This window comes from Eurytemora carolleeae, unplaced genomic scaffold, assembly GCF_000591075.1.
Source record: "Eurytemora carolleeae unplaced genomic scaffold, Eaff_2.0 scaffold1175, whole genome shotgun sequence".
NCBI lineage: Eukaryota > Metazoa > Arthropoda > Copepoda > Calanoida > Temoridae > Eurytemora > Eurytemora carolleeae.
The window spans coordinates 54,223-73,625 of NW_019397936.1; the positions used below are offsets into that span (position 1 = coordinate 54,223).

The 19,403-nt window shown below is 31.3% G+C and overlaps 1 protein-coding gene and 1 long non-coding RNA gene across 2 annotated transcripts in view; both read right to left on the reverse strand.

The window, feature by feature from the left end:
• Positions 1–1,955: 1,955 nt before the first annotated feature.
• Positions 1,956–19,403, reverse strand: part of LOC111716387 (protocadherin Fat 4) — a 25,010-nt gene continuing 7,562 nt past the window's right edge. Inside the window, exons 12-35 of the mRNA XM_023491832.1 lie at positions 19,146–19,201; positions 16,370–16,406; positions 15,933–16,015; positions 15,550–15,612; positions 15,258–15,317; positions 14,514–14,552; positions 13,717–13,797; positions 13,006–13,080; positions 12,300–12,338; positions 11,568–11,626; positions 10,732–10,788; positions 10,294–10,450; positions 9,452–9,495; positions 8,468–8,539; positions 7,752–7,820; positions 6,649–7,177; positions 6,272–6,360; positions 5,858–5,908; positions 4,851–4,914; positions 4,496–4,699; positions 3,563–3,622; positions 3,002–3,079; positions 2,105–2,167; positions 1,956–2,027 (exon numbers count right to left, since the gene is read on the reverse strand). Of these exons, the coding sequence (XP_023347600.1) occupies positions 1,991–2,027; positions 2,105–2,167; positions 3,002–3,079; positions 3,563–3,622; positions 4,496–4,699; positions 4,851–4,914; positions 5,858–5,908; positions 6,272–6,360; positions 6,649–7,177; positions 7,752–7,820; positions 8,468–8,539; positions 9,452–9,495; positions 10,294–10,450; positions 10,732–10,788; positions 11,568–11,626; positions 12,300–12,338; positions 13,006–13,080; positions 13,717–13,797; positions 14,514–14,552; positions 15,258–15,317; positions 15,550–15,612; positions 15,933–16,015; positions 16,370–16,406; positions 19,146–19,201 (2,166 nt within the window). The 3' untranslated portion in view covers positions 1,956–1,990. The remainder of the gene's footprint in view (positions 2,028–2,104; positions 2,168–3,001; positions 3,080–3,562; positions 3,623–4,495; positions 4,700–4,850; positions 4,915–5,857; positions 5,909–6,271; positions 6,361–6,648; positions 7,178–7,751; positions 7,821–8,467; positions 8,540–9,451; positions 9,496–10,293; positions 10,451–10,731; positions 10,789–11,567; positions 11,627–12,299; positions 12,339–13,005; positions 13,081–13,716; positions 13,798–14,513; positions 14,553–15,257; positions 15,318–15,549; positions 15,613–15,932; positions 16,016–16,369; positions 16,407–19,145; positions 19,202–19,403) is intronic.
• On the reverse strand, positions 14,399–15,319 carry LOC111716385 (uncharacterized). The gene is made up of 3 exons (XR_002768473.1): positions 15,258–15,319; positions 14,514–14,552; positions 14,399–14,441 (listed from the first exon to the last, which is right to left on the reverse strand). It is a non-coding gene; the product is annotated as an uncharacterized LOC111716385 (long non-coding RNA).

Genomic DNA, 19,403 nt, shown 5'->3' on the forward strand with positions numbered 1-19,403 from the left:
AAAAAGAAAACATTGTTATTTCTTTGACTTAAGTTACAAATTTTTGTCAACTACCATGCCTGTGCTGGAGCATTACTGTATTTTTCACTTTTGCCACCAAAACTTTTCCTTTTTCATTGAAATTTACCCCCCCCCCCTCCTTTTTCGTTTTCATCATCAGTCCATAACCCACTCTCCCATCTATTCTTACTTTCTGCTCTACTTCCTGTCATACTTCCTGACCTGCTTTTTGACCTACTTCTTCTCTACTTTCTACCCTATTTGGTTTTGTTACTTCCTGTACGTAGCAGTTTTAATGCTGAACTCTCTCTTGACTTGTTTCTTGGTCTCCTTGGAATTGGCTGAGGTCTTTTCTCCTATGCTTCATTCCACACAGAGCGAATATTCTAGGCTGTATTCGCCATTGTCCTTAATACTTGGACTGGTTATACTTCTTGGTGTTCTTGGTGCAGGGGAAGGGTCAAACTTTACCACCAAACAAAACCCCATGAAGGACACAAGATTATTTGGTGTATTTCACACGAGTGACTTGTGAATATCCAGTGATATATTCACGTGTTGTTGAGGTGAATGTCAACAATTTGATTACGGGTCTAGGACCGAGTTTTTACATGGTAAAAACTTGAGTTTATTTCACGAAATGAACACGGGATGAAAAAATTATTTTTTCTCCCATCTACTTAAATTACATTTATAAAAAAAACCCAGGAAAGGGGGAGGGATATATAATTAATTTCTGATAAATAAATATATTATAAAATATACTGTGTAAAAGTATATAATTATTACTAAATGTTTAGAAACTAAACATTTTAGTTTATATCTTTTACATTAAACATCTTGAACATGTAAACTTTAAACTTTTCTTATCACAAAGTGATATTTCAAGTCTAAATAATGTTCAATTATGTTAATGTGTTCATAATAAAATATCGATATTCCAAAAAGGGGTTGTTGAGAAATAATGGGAATCTTTGCAACATGTGAAAAAACGACGGGAATTTTACTAGAATATTTCCCCATTTTTACCCGTGCTTTACACGGGATGAATCTTCAAGATTGTGAAAAGTAACTTTACCACAAGTATAACACAAGGAGAGACCGTGAATTAATCACGTGAATTATCAACCAGTTCTCCACCATGCTATTCTCGTCAAAAACCTGTGTTTTGATTGTTGGATATATTACGTTATAACTTTATCTGTACCCTAACTATGTTTATTAATTTAACTACGTTCAATAATTCAACTACGATTTAATTTCTATTATTTAATGGTACCATAAAATCCAAAATATAGATCAGTTGGATATGGTTCTTCATGCTTTATCACATTTAGACACATATTATTTTTCGTGTAGAGAGCATACATACTAAAGAATACATATAGTGTCGTATCTGGATTGATACAGACTGAAGTATTATTGGAGAACATTGAGTTCGAGAGCAAGTTGTATCTAAACGATACATACTAAAGAATACAGAGATCGCTGTATCTGGATTGAAACAGACTAAAGTATTTTTGGAGAATATAGAGTTCGAGAGTGGGTTGTATCTTGATTGATACAGACTTAAAAGAACTTTTGGAGGAAGGCATTTGTAACAAGTCTATATGTTTGTTACAACTGGCTAAACGGATGAACCAAATTGGCCGACATTTGAAAGCTACCAGTTTGGCGTAAAAGAGGAATATTTGCAGTTTCATAGAAAAAAAAACACATGGGGTGAGTGGGTAGAATGATAAATCCATCCCAACCGGAATATAGGGTTAATATTTACTTTCCTTAGCTGGTGCGGGGGGGGGGTGCATGACTATTTAGCAATATTTTGCAATCAAAACGCCTTTACAAAGTTTTTATTCATGAAATGCCAAAAAAAGAATATTTATTTTCCTATACTTTAAAAAAAATATTTCTATAAACTTGAATACAAAGAATAAAGTAATATTTATTTTCATTTTTATGAAAAAGTTTTCACAAAAAAATTTATCTGCTAGAAGTAAGCAATATCTTGGGTATTATTGTTCTCCCTGAAAAAAAAATCTAAAAATTTCACAACAAGAAAAAATGTTAAAAATCATTTGTACTTTTTTTCTTCAAAAATTACCTGTCAGATATTGAGTAAGGGGTCATTGCCATATTAAGATCAGTCATATAGGTCTCCATATCCCTACAATATACAGTCTTCGTCGTGTATACCAATACAATGAAGACGACTTTCGGTTTAAATTTTCAATTTTTATCTAGCTTATAAACAACATGGAAACAAATAGAGGCTGTCAATTGACAAATAGAGGCTGTCAATTGACAAATAGAGGCTGTCAATTGACAAAAAGAAGCTGTCAATTTACAAATAGAGGCTGTCAATTGAGAAAAAGAAGTTGTCAATTGACAAATTGAGGCTGTCAATTGACAAATTGAGGCTGTCAATTGACAAATAGAGGCTGTCAATTGACAAACAAAGGCTTTCAATTGACAAATAGAGGCTGTCAATTGACAAATAGAGGCTGTCAATTGAAAAATAGAGGATGTCATTTGACAGCCTTTATTTGTTTCCTTTCAAACGTGTAGCTTGAAAAGAGGGAAAATATCAGTTTAAAGTTTTTTTTCTGTCGTTGACATGAGGATATTCCTGCGACATAATGAGTGAATGAGTTTATAACTTATTAGCAAAAATAAGGAGCTAAGCTTAAGCATATAATTCAGGTAAAATTTTCAGGCGAGTTTAATTAATTTACATTTAAAAAATACAACGATTTCATCATAGATTATTAATAATTATATAACACTAGATGCCCTCTAATCAAAATTTAGGGGTTTTTCGTTCACAATAAGCCTGAGGCAGAAGCCCATTGGAGTAACGCGCATGCTCTATCTTTTTGTCTTGTCATTAAATACAGCATGCGAGTAACTACTTTGGGCTTCTGCCTCAGGGTTTTTGTGAACGAAAAAGTCCTAAATTTTTAAAGACGAGATCTAGTGTACTACTTGTGGTTTTATTAACCTGTCATAGCACACCTCCCCAGTATCCCAGGATAGTTTCTTGACCTTTTTATTAATAGAACTTCGCGGCCATTCAACTCTATATATATTCATTTATTCATTTATTCATTTATTCATTTATTCATTAATTCATTTATTCATTTATTCATTTATTCATTATTCATTTATTCATTTATTCATTTATTCATTTATTCATTTATTCATTTATTCACTTATTCATCTATTCATTTGTTCATTTATTCATTTAATCATTTATTCATTTATTCATTTATTCATTTATACATTTATTCATTTATTTATTTATTCATTTATTCATTTATTCATTTATTCATTTTTTCATTTATTCATTTATTCATTTATTCATTTATTCATTTATTCATTTATTCATTTTTACATTTATTCATTTATTCATTTATTCATTTATTCATTTATTCATTTTTTCATTTACTGAAAGTTTATTCATTAAGTGTTATAAATTATGTTTGAAAGTTTGGTAGAAACTAAATTCAAATCGAAGGTCGTCTTCATTCTATTGATATACGACGACGACGACAAAAATCACCTTTGATTAACTGAACTTGATTTTGATTTGGATTGAACAAGGCTGGATTCTGAGAAGCTTCTAGAAAAAAAACAGGTTGGAAACCTGACAACAAATAGTTTTAATATCACAAAAATATTTTTATTGTTGTTACTAAAGTTTTACCGCGCACTCTAAGTATTCTTAAGTTTAAGATTTTACAATCTGTATTAAAGGATCAAAATCTAGAATCGAAGATTGAAATTTATATATTTATATATTTATATATTTATATAGTAAAGTTTGAGATTTTAATGATTAGGTATAGAGGATAAAAAAATACGATAAAAATTATTCAGATTTAAGGAATAAGAATCTGGAATTTAGTATTGAGGATTAAAAATTAAGGATTAAGAATGAGGGATTAAAAATAGAGAATCAGGAATTTTCCTGATTAAGGATTTAGAATCTATATGTTAGGATTGATCATGAAGGATTAACAATTGAGAATCAGGGATTTAGGATTAAGAATCGGAATTTAGTTTTAAGGATTGAAGATCAGGTATTGAGGATTGAGAATTAAGGATTAATGATTAAGAATCTTGAATGAGGATTGTGGAATAAGGATTAAAAATTACGGATTAAGGATTTAGAATCAATGATTGAGGATAAAAGGTTAATTATTAAGATCAAGGATTAAGGTTGAATTAAGGTTGTATAATAAGACAGGTTACTCTCGAAACGCTCCAATGTGTGGAAAATGTCGTGTAGATGGAAAAAACCTCATATGACGTCACTCTCGCTCATCGAGAGTAACGAACCTTATTATACAACCTTGGGTGAGTATGAAGGATTAAGGATTGAGGATAATTATTAAGGATTGAGGATAAAGGAATAAGGATCGAGCATTAGGGATTAAGGTAATGAGATTGAGAGTGATGGTTTAAAGATTGTGAATTAAGGATTAAGACTGACCTAGGAACTGGATTATTAGCCTGCTCCTGGTTCTGGTATAAAGGACTAGACACCAGAGCAGATACTAGGTTTGAGTTTAAGTCTGGTACACTGGTTCTGTACTGTTCTTGTACCCCTGTACTGTACTGCAGTAGCTCCGGTACACTTGTACTGTACTGCAGGGGTAATCCAACCTCGTTGATATTTGGTGAACCAGAATTAACCCTGAAAAAAGAAAGATAAACGAATTAAAGCGATGTATTAAACTTTTTCATCTCACGCTTTTAGGATCTTTGTAAAATGAACACTTTGAACTTCTCTTTCTAGTTTAACTCTTTCATATGGTCGTTAGCTTTTGTTTAAAAATAAAATATACCTTCTAGATGCTCTTTCATATCTCTTACTCCCACTTAAAGGATTTAAAGGATTGTACATTCTTCCTAAAAACATAAATACTAATTACTAATTATTAATTATATTTAACCACTTTAACATGCTTCACTTGTTTTTTTTATCCTAGAAAATTGATTATTTTTAAGTGCGGTTTCTCTATAAAAACATTGAAGGAAATTGTCATAATTAAACAGTTTCCAAGGTTTAAAAAAGACAGATTGTTTCCACATTATGAACCAGAAAAAGGTTTAAAGGCACCAATGTGACTAGGTCTTGCCCCTCATCAATTGAAGTTCACTTGAAAATTAAAAATAACAATTCAAATTCAAATTTACACTGAATAGATATAGTTGCATCTGTATATATAAAGTTGTAATCTCTTTTTGTCTGTCTGTTTGTTTGATCATAACTCAGGAACCTCTGGACATATTTGCCTTAAATTTTGATTCGGGAACTCGGGAGAGCCAAGGGAATGGTCTTGGCTTGGTTTTGAGATTCCAAGTTGAGTGGGTCGATTTTATTAGCGAAAATTTAGTTTTCAGGTAAAACTCGACCAAGTTCGGGTAAACTGTGGGAGTAACTATGAGTACCCTGGGCAACGCTGGGTTCCTAAGCTAGTATATATACATATTAAATATATAACTATAATACTATAGTTTTTAGAGAAAAAAAAACATCAATCAAAACCTTTATTAAAATCAGCAAGATCTGTTTCAATGCACTTTTTACACTAATCTAGCTTGGAAGTTACTCATAAGTCATAAGTACTTACTCCCGTCGTTTGATCCACACTTGGTCGTAGATTAAGATTTTAACTATATTTTACGATTAAAGACGACCAACTCAACTTAAAATCTCAAAACCAAGCTAAGAAGATTCCCGCGGGTCTCCCGAGTTTCCCAAACAAAATTTGAGAAAAATCGGTCCTGAGGTTCCTGAGTTATGATCGGACAAACAGAGATTACAACTTTTATATGCATAGATAGATACCTGAGACGCTGGTAATATTGGACTCACTTGGGGAACTTGACCTTCTCACATCTAATATAAAAAGTTAATTCATTTTTTTAAAGATTCATATATTTATTTCGTTTTACATTAATGACATACATAATTTAAAGTTTATTTATTCAGTTAAACGTTTTCATATTTTTTTACAATATTTGACAAGCCTTTTTTATGCTAAATGCAAAATCTTTAAATTCACATCCCTATTTACCTAGTTAAAGGGACTGTAAAGGAAAAATGAAAGGTGGTATTTGGCCCATTGCTAACACTCAGTGTTAGAAATGGGCCAAGTGTTAGTTTTGGAACTTATATCCCCTGGAATTGCAAAAGTTTGATGAATTTGAAGATTATTTTAGTTCAATTAACGACCTAATTGTCATAAATGGGTCAATTAACCTGAGATTGCTAGAAGACCTAGGTTGCCATTACTAGAGAAAGGGTTTAGAACTAACTGACTTCCATCAGACTCATCAGGTTTCTCAACCCTAGGGAGATCAAAATAATAATGCAATTATATGAAATGTATGTGTGCTTGTCTTGATGCAATAAAATTTAAAGATTAAAATATTCAAGAAATATCCCAAAGTTTTGAAGAAAATCCGGGAGCCAATTAAGTTATATAGCACAGTATTACATTATTTATAGCACGATGATTTCCTTATGGCATGTCATATAATTAAATTTACGGCGTCAAACATTATAAAAACCGAACGTTATAGCATGAATGATAAACTACACAATAGTTTCATAAAAGTGTTTTCTCTAAGGTTTACCTGCGATAAGATTTCTGATGATCCGCTTTTGGTCTAAATCTGCAGGAATCTCTTTGCTGATTTTTGTTCAGATGAGAATTTGAACTTTGGTTATCAGAGTCCTTTAAAACTCGCGGATTTTTTAATCCTTCTTTTTCCTCTTGTCTTGTTTGGTTTAGTGTTTTGTTAGGTTTACTGGAGTTCAACTTCAGTGGAGTTGATTCAGCTCTTATTGTCTTTTCCTGACTGGAGGGTCTTTGGTGATCTTTGGATGAGTTCATGAATAGGCTTCCTGTCATGTGTCTGGACGAATTGGATGACTGAACCGGGTTCGGAGTTAGATATCCATCCGAGGACTCATTCAAAACCAGTTCTTGGTTCCTTGAGTTGACAGAGGCAGCAGATCCATGGGATTGATTAATAGATTGATTGATTGCCGACATTGATTCCTCCCCTATGATTGGCAGCTGACTAATCTCGTTCCTCATTGGTTTAAAAATAAAGGATTGATCGTGCATTGTTTGTAAATCTGGTGGATGTCGTCTAGATCCTAAATTACGGATTAAATCAGTTACATTGTAACTTAACAGTTCATAAGGTAGTTGCTTAGTGTCCAAATTTAATGAATTTGAGCCACGTCTCAAATCCGCCAAAAGACTGTTAAATACGCCGACTTACATCGTGAAACTCTGAATATAATTATATTTGAGCCGCAAGTAACATTTAAGCCTCGGCTCAAATTCCTTAAATTCGGTCTCTGAGGTGTTATTTCATCAATTTCATGATTTAGTTTTATTTACAGCATTTTTTATGGAAACTTCCTCTGATAACTAGATTTTAAATGAGGACAAATTTACTTTAGTTTATTATTTTTTACAAATAAAAAGGACTGTAGTCATAAATTCACGTGACCCTTCATATAATGAGTGAAAGGACTGAATCAAAATGGTGTCCATTAAAACTTATGGGTGAATACGATATTCAAATTAATTGCCAGAACTCAATACGTTTTAAGTTGTTTCTAGGAGTGAGGTTTAAAGGGGTAATGCTGTGAATTGGACCATGCCACTTTGTTGAATGAATGGACACTTAAAATTACGTACAGTCCCTTTAAGTATAAAAACCTGTGGATCTTTCAGATCGTTGGTTTGGTGAAACAGAGTTTCTTATTTCCTTTAGTTCACTTCCAGAGTCTATACAAATATGGGGTTACCCACAAATATTTGGACTGTAAAGACGACATAAGACTCTTAAAAAATGACGATACCAAGGTTAACTTAGCCCTTTTAACGCCTTCTTTAATAATTTGGCAAATTTTTAAGTTGCACCAATCCATTAATTTAAGGAAACAGACAGTATTTTTTAACTACAGGGTGTTCTCATGAAACATGACGGTTGATAAATAGTTATTAAAGTCGTCTTCCATATACCTTATTAGATATTAAAGGCTTTTTGCAGTTTATTTCGTTAAAAATATCTTTTTCCGAAATATATTTTACTTTCAAGCCAATTTTACTATAACATGACTCCCATCCCATACAATATTTGTATTATTGTCTTTGGTATCAAACAACTTAACAAATCATGGAGGAACTATTCCCCAACTGTCATGTCATGTATCTTACTTTTTTAACGGTGTAAACGGTGGATATATCTTGTATAAGTCTACTGCCTTTATACCGCAACACTTGTTGAATAAGTTGATTTGAGTGGATGGTTTAGGGATTTGAATTTCAGAAAATATAGGAGTAGACATTAAAAAAACATCTTTAAATGTATTAGCAAAATTTTTTTATAATGTCTTTCATACAATGAAAGTAAAGAAATTGACAGAAGTAACCTGATCTTTGTTTATATAAACTAGATGAGCTGACCCCTAGACTAGAAAAGCTTGCCCCGCTGCTACCCCCGCCTAAAAAAACAATTCTGAAGAAAATTACAGGTTTTCAAATTCATTTATTTCATTCCTTATTTTTACTATATATGAGTATGAGTTACAAGGGTACCCACACATGATATGGGACTTTACTTAACCTCTTTAAAAATGAAGATATTTAAAGGTTTAATTTGTACTTCTGTATCAAATCAAGATGTTTAAAGTTACATTAAAATATCTGAGAAAGAAACTACAGTGTCTAGCTGCTGGGTATGGGAAGGAATATAAGAAACAAGACTAAATAAATTCCGTACAGTCGTCTCTAACTTCTCAAAGCCTTTGTAGGTAACTCTGAATTACAAACAATCAAACAATGAAAATGTATTTAGATGCTAATTTATCTAGAATATAAATAGTGTTTTAAGTGAATTTTTTTTGTATGATATATTGTAATCGAGAATTCAATTGCACATTGTATGTAGTGTACTATACTATACAAAATACATTATATTTGCTATATTATTAATGTACATTGTAATACAGTGCATCCCAGGCATATGAATACATAGCAAGAGTTTTCGTATTCTCAACATATATAAGATCAAATGCTCGGAAAAACGAGTTTATTACATTTGTGCATAAATCCTTAACCCCTCTTTTTCATAGGTGATTAAAATGTAAAAATCCCTGATATTACAACATTTAGGAGATGTTTTCCATGAACCAATAGTTAAAATGATCTACATTGATACCCATAAAACTGTTGAATAAGTAGACGACTGTGAGACTTAAGTCATAATTTAATTAAGTCCAATGAAAAAGAAACTTGGTAATTGTGCATTGTACACAGACCCTATTAAGCCTCTGGTTTAACTTTTCGCTTTATAAAGGTTTGTTCAAATGTCGTCTTCCTGTTCTAAAGTTTTTGGGTCTTACTGTATCTCAAACCTGGGTATTTCTGAAGATAGGTCACATTTTCATTTCCAGAATTCCTGAAATATAAGAAGTATTAAAAAACTGCATGAAAGCCAAGTACATATTACTTAAATTTTGGAATTGAAAGGATTTTAAGACGAGTCTAATGAATTTGAGATGACCTTTTCTGATTTTAATTTTGCATTGTTTAAAGACTGAAGTTTCCTTTACCGGGTTGAAGACGACCTCATCAAAAGTTAGCTCAACCTGTATTGAAGACGACATCCAATAAAGTTTTCTCTATCTGGATTGAAGACGACGTCCACTTAAGTTTTTTCTATCTGAACTGAAGACGACCTATACTTATGTTTCCTCTACCTGGATTAAAGACAACATCCACTTAAGCTTCCTCTACCCAAATTAAAGACGACCTATACTTAAGTTTTTTCTACATAGATAAAAGACGCCCTCCAATGCAGTTTCCTTTACCAAGGTTGAAGACGACCTGCACAAAAAAAAAATTTCCACTAGAGTTTCCTCTTCCTGGATTGAAGACGACCTCCACTTAAGTTTCCTCTACCTGGATTGAAGAAGACCTTTGTTTAAGTTTCCTCTACCTGGATTTAAGACGATCTCCACTAATGTTTCCTTTACTGGGGTTGAAGACGACGTCCACAAAAGTTACCTCTCCCTGGATTGAAGACGGCCTATACTTAAGTTTCATCTACCTGGATTGAAGACGACCCCCACTAAAGTTCCCTCTACCTGGATTAAATACGACCTCCACTAAATTTTCCTTTACCGTGGTTGAAGACGACCTCCACAAAAGCTAGCTCTACCTGGATTATAGACGACTGCCACTAATTTTCCTTTACCTGGATTGCAGACGACCTCCGCTGAAGTTTCCTCTGTTTCTGCAGATGTAGATGATTAGACAAGTAATGATTAGAGTGGAGAGAACAATAACAAGACTGAGAACCCAGATGATTAAGGAGCTTGGGGTTGCTTCGTCATCTACCTTCCGAGCTGAAACTAATAAAGGGACTGTTAGCATAATTTAAAGTGATCATATATACATAAAAAGATGGTAATGCCCGATTCACAACGGTAACCTTAAAAGCTTTGTCTGATCAGGTATGAATTAGATATCAATGTGTGTAATTTTAAAAACTGTTTATTTTCAAGTGTGGTTTATTACTGAATATTTACTGCAGGAAAACATTTAGAAATTAATCAGAATATAGCCCTTTTAAGTTAAGTTTACAGTCAAAGTACATTTATACAAAATATGCTTTTCTTATGAATCAATTTACCTAAAGTTTTAGAGAATCTGACAACAACAGGTACAGAGGCTTGGCGAGGAGGAACACCTAGTTTATTTTTTTATTATAAAAAGAGGATATAAAGGGTGTCCCATGAAATATGACAGGTAAGAGAAGATCGTCTTTGATACATTTTACGGCATGTATTCCTTAAACTATATGAAAGGACGATAGCTGTATGTTTAAAAGCACCAATGGGAATCGTACACAAATTATTACACAAGATCTTAACACACAAATTCTAATTTTCTAATTGCAACCTGACGGTGTAACTTTGTATAGTTCAAACATTAACAATTGATCTACAGGAACAAAAGTTTGAAATATAAAAAATGTTTACGACGCCATTTGGAAAGTTTTAGATCTTTGACGGATTTTTTTCTCAGACCGTGTTTGTTACTGATTCTAGCTGTGTTTATACATATTTTCGTCTTTCCGTTATAAAACCTGTAGCGTCTGGCTTTGTCTTTAAATCTGGGTTTATGTTTATATCTTTATTTGTCTTTCTGTATGTCGTTGTATGTCAGTCAGTCTGTCTTTCTATATAAATATTGTTTGTAAAGCTGTCTTCTGTGCCTGTTAATCCGTCTGTGTCTATGAATCTGTCTATGTCTGTGTCTATGAATCTGTCCATGCCTGTGTCTATGAATCTGTCTATGTCTGTGTCTTAAATCTGTCTATGTCTGTGTCTATGAATCTGTCTATGCCTGTGTCTATGAATCTGTCTATGTCTGTGTCTTAAATCTGTCTATATCTGTGTCTATGAATCTGTCTATGTCTGTGTCTATGAATCTGTCTATGTCTATGTCTCTGAACAGTCTGAGTACCTGAATCTTGTGCAACGACAAGCAGATGAGCTTCTGTACTGTTTAGAAATTGTAAATCTCTAAAAATATAATTAATTTAATTCTAGAAAGAGAGTATCAGGTGAAACCTTGTTTTTAAATTTTCAATAATTTTCAATTGTGATTTAAAGTGACATGCCATAGAGTAATAAAACGAAGAGGTGAAGCTCAGCTCAGATGTACACAACCAACCACGCCTATTAATTAATTAATAGAGCGGTCGGTTGTATACATCACGATATGTTTACGTATCTATCACTGTACACTTGTATAAAGAGTGATCGTATTTCTAAGGGGTTGTTTTATGTAGATATTTGAATATTAGTATTGATAATCAGATAGATATTTAATTTGGATTTAAATAAAGAAAGAAAATCTAAAAATTAGAAATACGATCACTCTATAAACAAGTGTACAGTGTTAGATACGTAAACATATCGTGATGTATACAACCGACCGCTCTATTAATTAATTAATAGACAGGTCGGTTGTGTACATCTGAGCTCAGCTTCACTTCTTCATTTTATTACTCTATGTGACAATGACATGCAGACTTATGCAGGAGAGACAAGGAATGGAAGAAGACAAACAATGGCGATATATTCACCCTAATTTAAACAATCTGGCATGTAAGGCTGTACAGTGTACATGGAAGGGTACTCGAAATTACGCAAATTTTGTTTTTAATTGATTAAATGATTGCAAATACAAAACCTGACAAAAAGATCTCCACTGGGACTTATCCCAAACACTCTGGACAAACAAAAAAATATTCAAATTTGAACAAATGTAATTAAATGGTGCTAACAAAAAAACACTTTTTTCTCTTTAACTCCTAATTCGTAATAACTATCTTACCATAATGAAATTAATATGATTTCAGGACTACATGGTCAAGAAAATGTCAGGTTTGGTTAATTCTGCTCTGAATGACGGCTCTTGGGAATGGAACACCCGAGAGGTATTCAAATGACGTCAATCTAGAGTAAATTGTACTTAACTGTACATATCTAGAGTAAATTGTACTTAACTGTACATATCTAGAGTAAATTAACTGTACATATCTAGAGTAAATTGTACTTAACTGTACATATCTAGAGTAAATTTTACTTAACTGTACATATCTAGAGTAAATTGTACTTAACTGTACATATCTAGAGTAAATTGTACTTAACTGTACATATCTCCTGTTATTGAAAAGCTATGAGAAAAACATATATTTTATAAATTTATATATGTAACTGCAGGTGATGTCACATCAATTTGACCTTTTCCTTCTGTCTATAGTTCACAGTGCAATTTAATTATGATCGGGAATAATAATAATTAATGAGAATAAAACCTGTGAAGTGCTTTTTTCTACACCCTTTATTTTATTTTTTTCATATAATAAATAGATAAAAATTGTATTTGTTTGTCCCTAGCGTCTGGTCCACGCAGATCTAGAGATATTCTATCATCTTTATCTCCGTCATAAACATCTATCTTCCCAATCCTGTAGATAGATAGATATATAGATAGAAGGATATATAGATAGATAGATAGATAGATAGATAGATAGATAGATAGATAGATAGATAGATAGATAGATAGATAGATAGATAGATAGATAGATAGATAGATAGATAGATAGATAGATAGATAGATAGATAGATAGATAGATAGATAGATAGATAGATAGATAGATAGATAGATAGATAGATAGATAGATAGATAGATAGATAGATAGATAGATAGATAGATAGATAGATAGATAGATAGATAGATAGATAGATAGATAGATAGATAGAAGGATATATGGATAGATAGATAGATAGAAGGATATATGGATAGATAGATAGATAGATAGAAGGATATAAGGATAGATAGATAGATAGATAGAAGGATATATGGATAGATAGATAAAAAAAATGAAATTTTAAAATTCCGCAATTTTTTTTAATGAAATCCGTAACTTTTTTTTTACAATTTACACAAAGTGAACATGTTAAAAATTGAAATAGAAGATGGGCGCGAAGCGCCCTAAAGCCTAGTTTCATAAAATTCTAAAATTTCTTCGGAAAAAAAAATAAAAAAGGGGGGAATTAAAGAGTTAAAAAATATAAAATTAATAGACTTTTCCTCAACTTACCTCGTAGAACCGGATATAGATGGTTTAGATACATAGAATTCATATTGAGTATACCGAAACCTATTTAAAAAGAAATGAACATTTTTGTAAATAAATTTTTTTACTTTAAGCTTAGGGAATGAAAGATTGTTTTTTTTTTATTAATCTATCTAATTCTGTATTCTAATATAGGTACAGAGTTAGAACTTGGCAGGAATGAATAACGACTGCAAGTGCCTTTATAAGTTTTTTCTTCTTACATTTAGATGCCTTATTATAAGAATATATTTATAACAGTGAGGCCCATAAAACTGAAGAATTTGAAGACGTCATTTAAGCAATCTGATGTGTATTTGATGTTCTTATAACAGATTTACCAAGCTTTAAAACAAACTTATTATTTGAAGATTGTCTGTGTATTCACTGCACAATCACTTTGTTTAACGTTTATAATAATAATAATAATAATAATAATAATATTATATTATTATTATTATTATTATTATGTTTATTGGACTTATTAAATCTTACAGTCGTCTTCATATTCCACAGTTTTATTTTGTCTTACTCACTGTATATATGGTTGTTACTGTCACTATTATTGTTATTTTTTTCTGCTTTACTACATGTGAATAGATGATGGCACTTTTTATTGAAAGGTCAGATAAAAATGTTTTAAATAATTTGTTCAAAAGCCTTGTTTCCTTGGATCCCAGTCGTTTATGTTGAGGACTGTAATGTTTACTCTGAAAAATAGAAAAAATCAATTATTGATCAAATTCTTTAATTGATTGATTGATGGAATTACCAATTACTACCTGGCTGTAGCATTTTGTCTACCATCGCTAGCTGTAACCCTAGAAATATGAAATTAAAATAATAATATTATAATTTTTAAATAATAATTATAAAATTTTAGATAATAATTTTAACAATTCAAACAATTTTTTTTATATTCTTTTGTATTTTTTTGTTTCGCAACAATATTCATTTTTTTGGTGGCGGGGGGGGGAGAAGGAGTTCCTTGGTAGAAATATGATTAAGATGCTTTGAATCAAAATTTAATAGAATTCAAGTTATGTAGGGTTTGAAATTTAATTAACACTTTAAAAAAAATATATTAATAAAAAACTCAATGCTTTTAAGTTTCAAGGATAAACGTTTAAATATGACGAATTTTCCAGATAAAAGTTTCAATATGAAGAAGTATGAGAATGAAGAAGTTTCAAAACTATGAAGTTTCAAAGTCATGAAGTTTTAAGGTTATGAAGTTTCAAGGTCAAGAAGTTTCAAGGTCATGAAGCTTCAAGGGCATGAAATATCAAGGTCATGAAGTTTCAAGGTCATGAAGTTCAAGGTCATAAAGTTTCAAGGTCGTGAAGTTTCAAGGACATGAAATTTCAAGTCATGAAGTTTTAATATCATGAAGTTTCCAGGTCATGAAGTTTCAAGGTCATAAAGTTTCAAGGTCATGAAGTTTCAAGATCATGAAGTTTCAAGGTGATAAAGTTTGAAGGTCATGAAGTTTCCAGGTCATGAAGTTTCCAGGTCATGAAGTTTACCTGAATGAAAAGAATTCCTTAACCTCGAAATCTAATCTCTCTCTCAGTAGAATATCTCCTCTTTAGAAATAGTTGAATTTAAAAAACTGTTAAACAACGAAAAACCGTTAAAATACTTCAAAAAAACATACATCACTGAAAGAAGTTCATAGTGAAAATTATTGGAATTAATGCACTTTTGCCTTAAATAATCTGCTTTCACTCTTAGCAGTTTTTATATCCTATTTGTTGGTCAAAATTATTTTAAAAAGTGGCCAGAATTTTTTAGATTTATTTACATTTCAATTATTTCCTGTCCGTCACTGAAAACTCCTTCCCTGGAAGGTCTGTAGGTTCTATGTAGAACTGAACCAAACTAAAATATTTAAGGGACGGTGTACGGTAGGCAAGTATATCAATATAATAAAGACGAATTTTTATTTTTCTAATTGACAGCTATCTTTGTTTCTATGTTTCTGTTTATCCATGCTTTACAAGTCGTCGTCAATATATTGATATAATCGTCCACCATCGTAGATAATATTTCAGTGAACCCTTCATTTACAGGGTTTTAGACTCAATCTGCTATGGTTACCCTGTAACCAGAGTGAGAGCTAAGTTTTTTAAGATATCCATTTGTTTCTACCTGAAAGAGAATTGCTGATTTATACAGCAGAGTCAAAGAAGGAAATATACCTATCTGTTGGTCTGTTTGTAACTAATGTTATTACAACACTGTTTAAAGGTGTATTTTCAAGAACCCTTGCAGAGTAACTATTCTGAAATACAAATTAATAAAGCTATGTTCTATTTACAATGTTACCCACAAAGGATGAGACTTCAGGGACGACTGTAAGGAATTTAAACTTTCTATTTCCTTACATTCCCTGCAAATGTAAACATCTGTCTTTCTATGCCGAATCAACAAAAAGCAATTTACAAACCAATAAGTCTAACCTTTGGATCGTCATGTTTGAAAAATTTGAAGACGTCTTTACAGTGCCATACTTTGTGGATAACCCTGTATTGAAAAAAAACTTGATTTTTAATTATTCTGGAACTCAAGACACATCTTTAGATTTTAGTCGATAACATTTACGTCAATAATAGAAACTTATTTTAAAAGATTTTACCTCAACGAAAATGAGGTTTCTGTAACCATCTCCATTCCTAACCACACAAAAACAAATATATTATGCTGCTTTTTTGTATTATTTTGTTTTTTAATTAGAGTTTTCTAATTAATTAAGGGTTAAGTGGGGTTTCATAGGTTTATTTGGTTTTAAATTAACCAAACTTTAGAACATGGTAAGTGCAGCTCTAAATCACCAGTTCTAACCATGGTAAGTGTAATTTCCCAGTTTAAACCATGGTAAGGGTAAGTTCCCAGTTTTAAACGGCTCAGTTTCATTTGCCATACTACTTTTGCCATAATACTTTTGCCACAATTACATTTGCCATAATGCATTTGCCATAATTACATTTGCCATAATACATTTGCCACAAGTAACACTTGCCATAAATTACACTTGCCATAATTACACTTGCTATAATTGCACTTGCTATAATTACACTTGCCATAATCAAAATTAAATTTGGTTCGAATTAACAGACGTATCTATATATAAATTTGGCTTGTCTGTCTGTTTGTCTGTTTGTCTGGGTGTCTGTTTGTTTGTTTCTATCCAATAAACGTCAAAACGGCTGAACCGCGATGCCCAAATTTTTTGTGGGACATCACGTGACCACAGGGAATGTTTACGACATACTAAAAATTTTAAAAAATCTGTTTTGAAGGTTTGTTATTTTGTAAAAAAATTTAAATTCTTGAAAATCCGCGAATTTATTTTTAAAAATCCGCGAAATTTTTTTCTTCTTTGTTTCAAAATGTAAACAAAAAGAACATGTTCACAATTTAAATAAAAGATGGGGGCGAAGTGCCCTAAAAGCCTATTATTTATATATATATCTTTGAATTACATATTGAATACAAATTACAAATCTTATTCAGAGACAGGTCGAATTCGGGTTCGAATTCTAGCAGAGCACATTTTAAAAGAACTTTTCCAATATTTCACTTCTGTAAACGAGGTATTGGCTACATAGGTGTAGTTGTTGCTCTCTCGAACCATTGGTTTACCCTTACTTTCCGCATTCACAATAAAAAAAGACAGATTTATATCTTTTTAAAAATTAGAAAATTATGACAAAAGTAATTATAGCAAGTGTAATTATGGCAAGTGTAACCATTATGGCAAATGTAACTTATGGTAAGTGTGACTTACGGCAAGTGTAACTTATGGCAAGTGTTACTTATGGCAAAGGTATTATGGCAAGTGTAATTATGGCAAAACTGTTATGGCAAATGAAACTGAGCCTTTTAAACCATGGTAAGTGTAATTTCCCAGTTTTAAACCATGGTAAGAGAAATTTATCTGTTTTAAACCATGGTAAGAGAAATTTACCTGTTTTAAACCATGGTAGGTCTAATTTACCTGTTTTAAATAATGTTAAATGTAATTTCCAAGTTTTAAACCATGGTAAGTGTAATTTCCCAGTTTTAAACCATGGTAAAAGTAATTTACCAGATTTAAACCATGGTAAATGTAATTTACCTGTTTTAAGCCATGGTAAGTGTAATTTTCCAGTTTTAAACCATGGTAAATGTTATTTCCCAGTTTTAAACCATGGTAAGTGTATTTCCCAGTTTTAAACCATGGTAAGAGAAATTTACCTTTTTTAAACCATGGTAGGTCTAATTTACCTGTTTTAAACCATGTTAAGTGTAATTTCCGAGCTTTAAACCATGGTAAGTGTAATTTACCAGTTATAAACCATGGTAAATGTTTTTCCCAGATTTAAACCATGGTAGGTGTAATTTACCAGTTTTAAACCATGGTAAATGGATTTCCTAGTTTTAAACCATGGCAAGTGTAATTTCCCAGTTTTAAACCATGGTAAATGGAATTTACCAGATGTAAGCCATGACAAGTGTAATTTACTTATCTTTAAACCATGGCAAGTATAATTTACTTATCTTTAAACCATTTTAAGTGTAATTTACTTCTATATTTAAATTTGGCTTGTCTGTCGGTTTGTCTGTTTGTTTGTATCCAATAAACGTCAAAACGGCTGAACTTATCGGGCCCAAATTTTTTGTGGGACCTCACGTGACCCAGGGAAGGTTTATGAATGATCAAAATTTTAAAAATTTGTGTTTAAAAGTTTTTTATTTTTGAAAAATTTTGAAAATGCGCAAAAAAATATTATGAAATCGCAAACTTTTTTGTTTTTGTTTTTTACTGTACAAAGAGAAGATGTTCAGAGATAAAGCCGCAATTAAAAGTTGAAATAGAAGATGGGCGCGAAGCGCCCTAAAAGCCTAGTATCTTAAAAACATAGTAAGTGTAATTTACTTATCCTTAAACCTTGGCAAGTGTAAATTACTTATCTTTAAACTATGGCAAGTGTAATTTACTTATCTTTAAACCATGGCAAGTGTAATTTACTTATCTTTAAACCATGTAATTAAACAATCTTGAAAACATGGTAAATGTTATTTATATATATACCAATTTTTAAACCATAGAACGTTTAATTTGCAATTCTTAACGTCAGTGTAAGTTCACCAATCATAACCAAGTGTAGTTTTCAACCTTTAAAACATGGCAATTGTAATTTACGTACCAAAGGAATTGAGTCTTTGTCCTGATATCTTTGCAACCTACTGGTGTAAACCTTTGCTTTTTCAAACTTAGATTAAATAATTTAATATAACAGAATTGATAGTTTAAAATAACTAAGGTCTATGACATTCATTGGGTTTCCCAAAAATAGAGTAAAAATCAGAGTTTGTGGCAAAGACTCAATTACTTTGAACCATATAGTACATGTCATTTATTATCCAACCTTGAAATAGTAAGTGTAGTTACTGCATATCTATCAGGGTTGTCAAACTGGGTAGCCTGAATCATGGAATTATCATTATTATTATTATTATTATCATTATTATTATTATTAATATCTTGATTATTATCATTATTATTGCTATTGTTACTATTATTATTATCATTTTTATAATATAACTAGTATTATCATTATTATTATTATTATTATTATTATTATTATTATCTTCAACTTATAATAATTTATTTTAATTAAATTTTA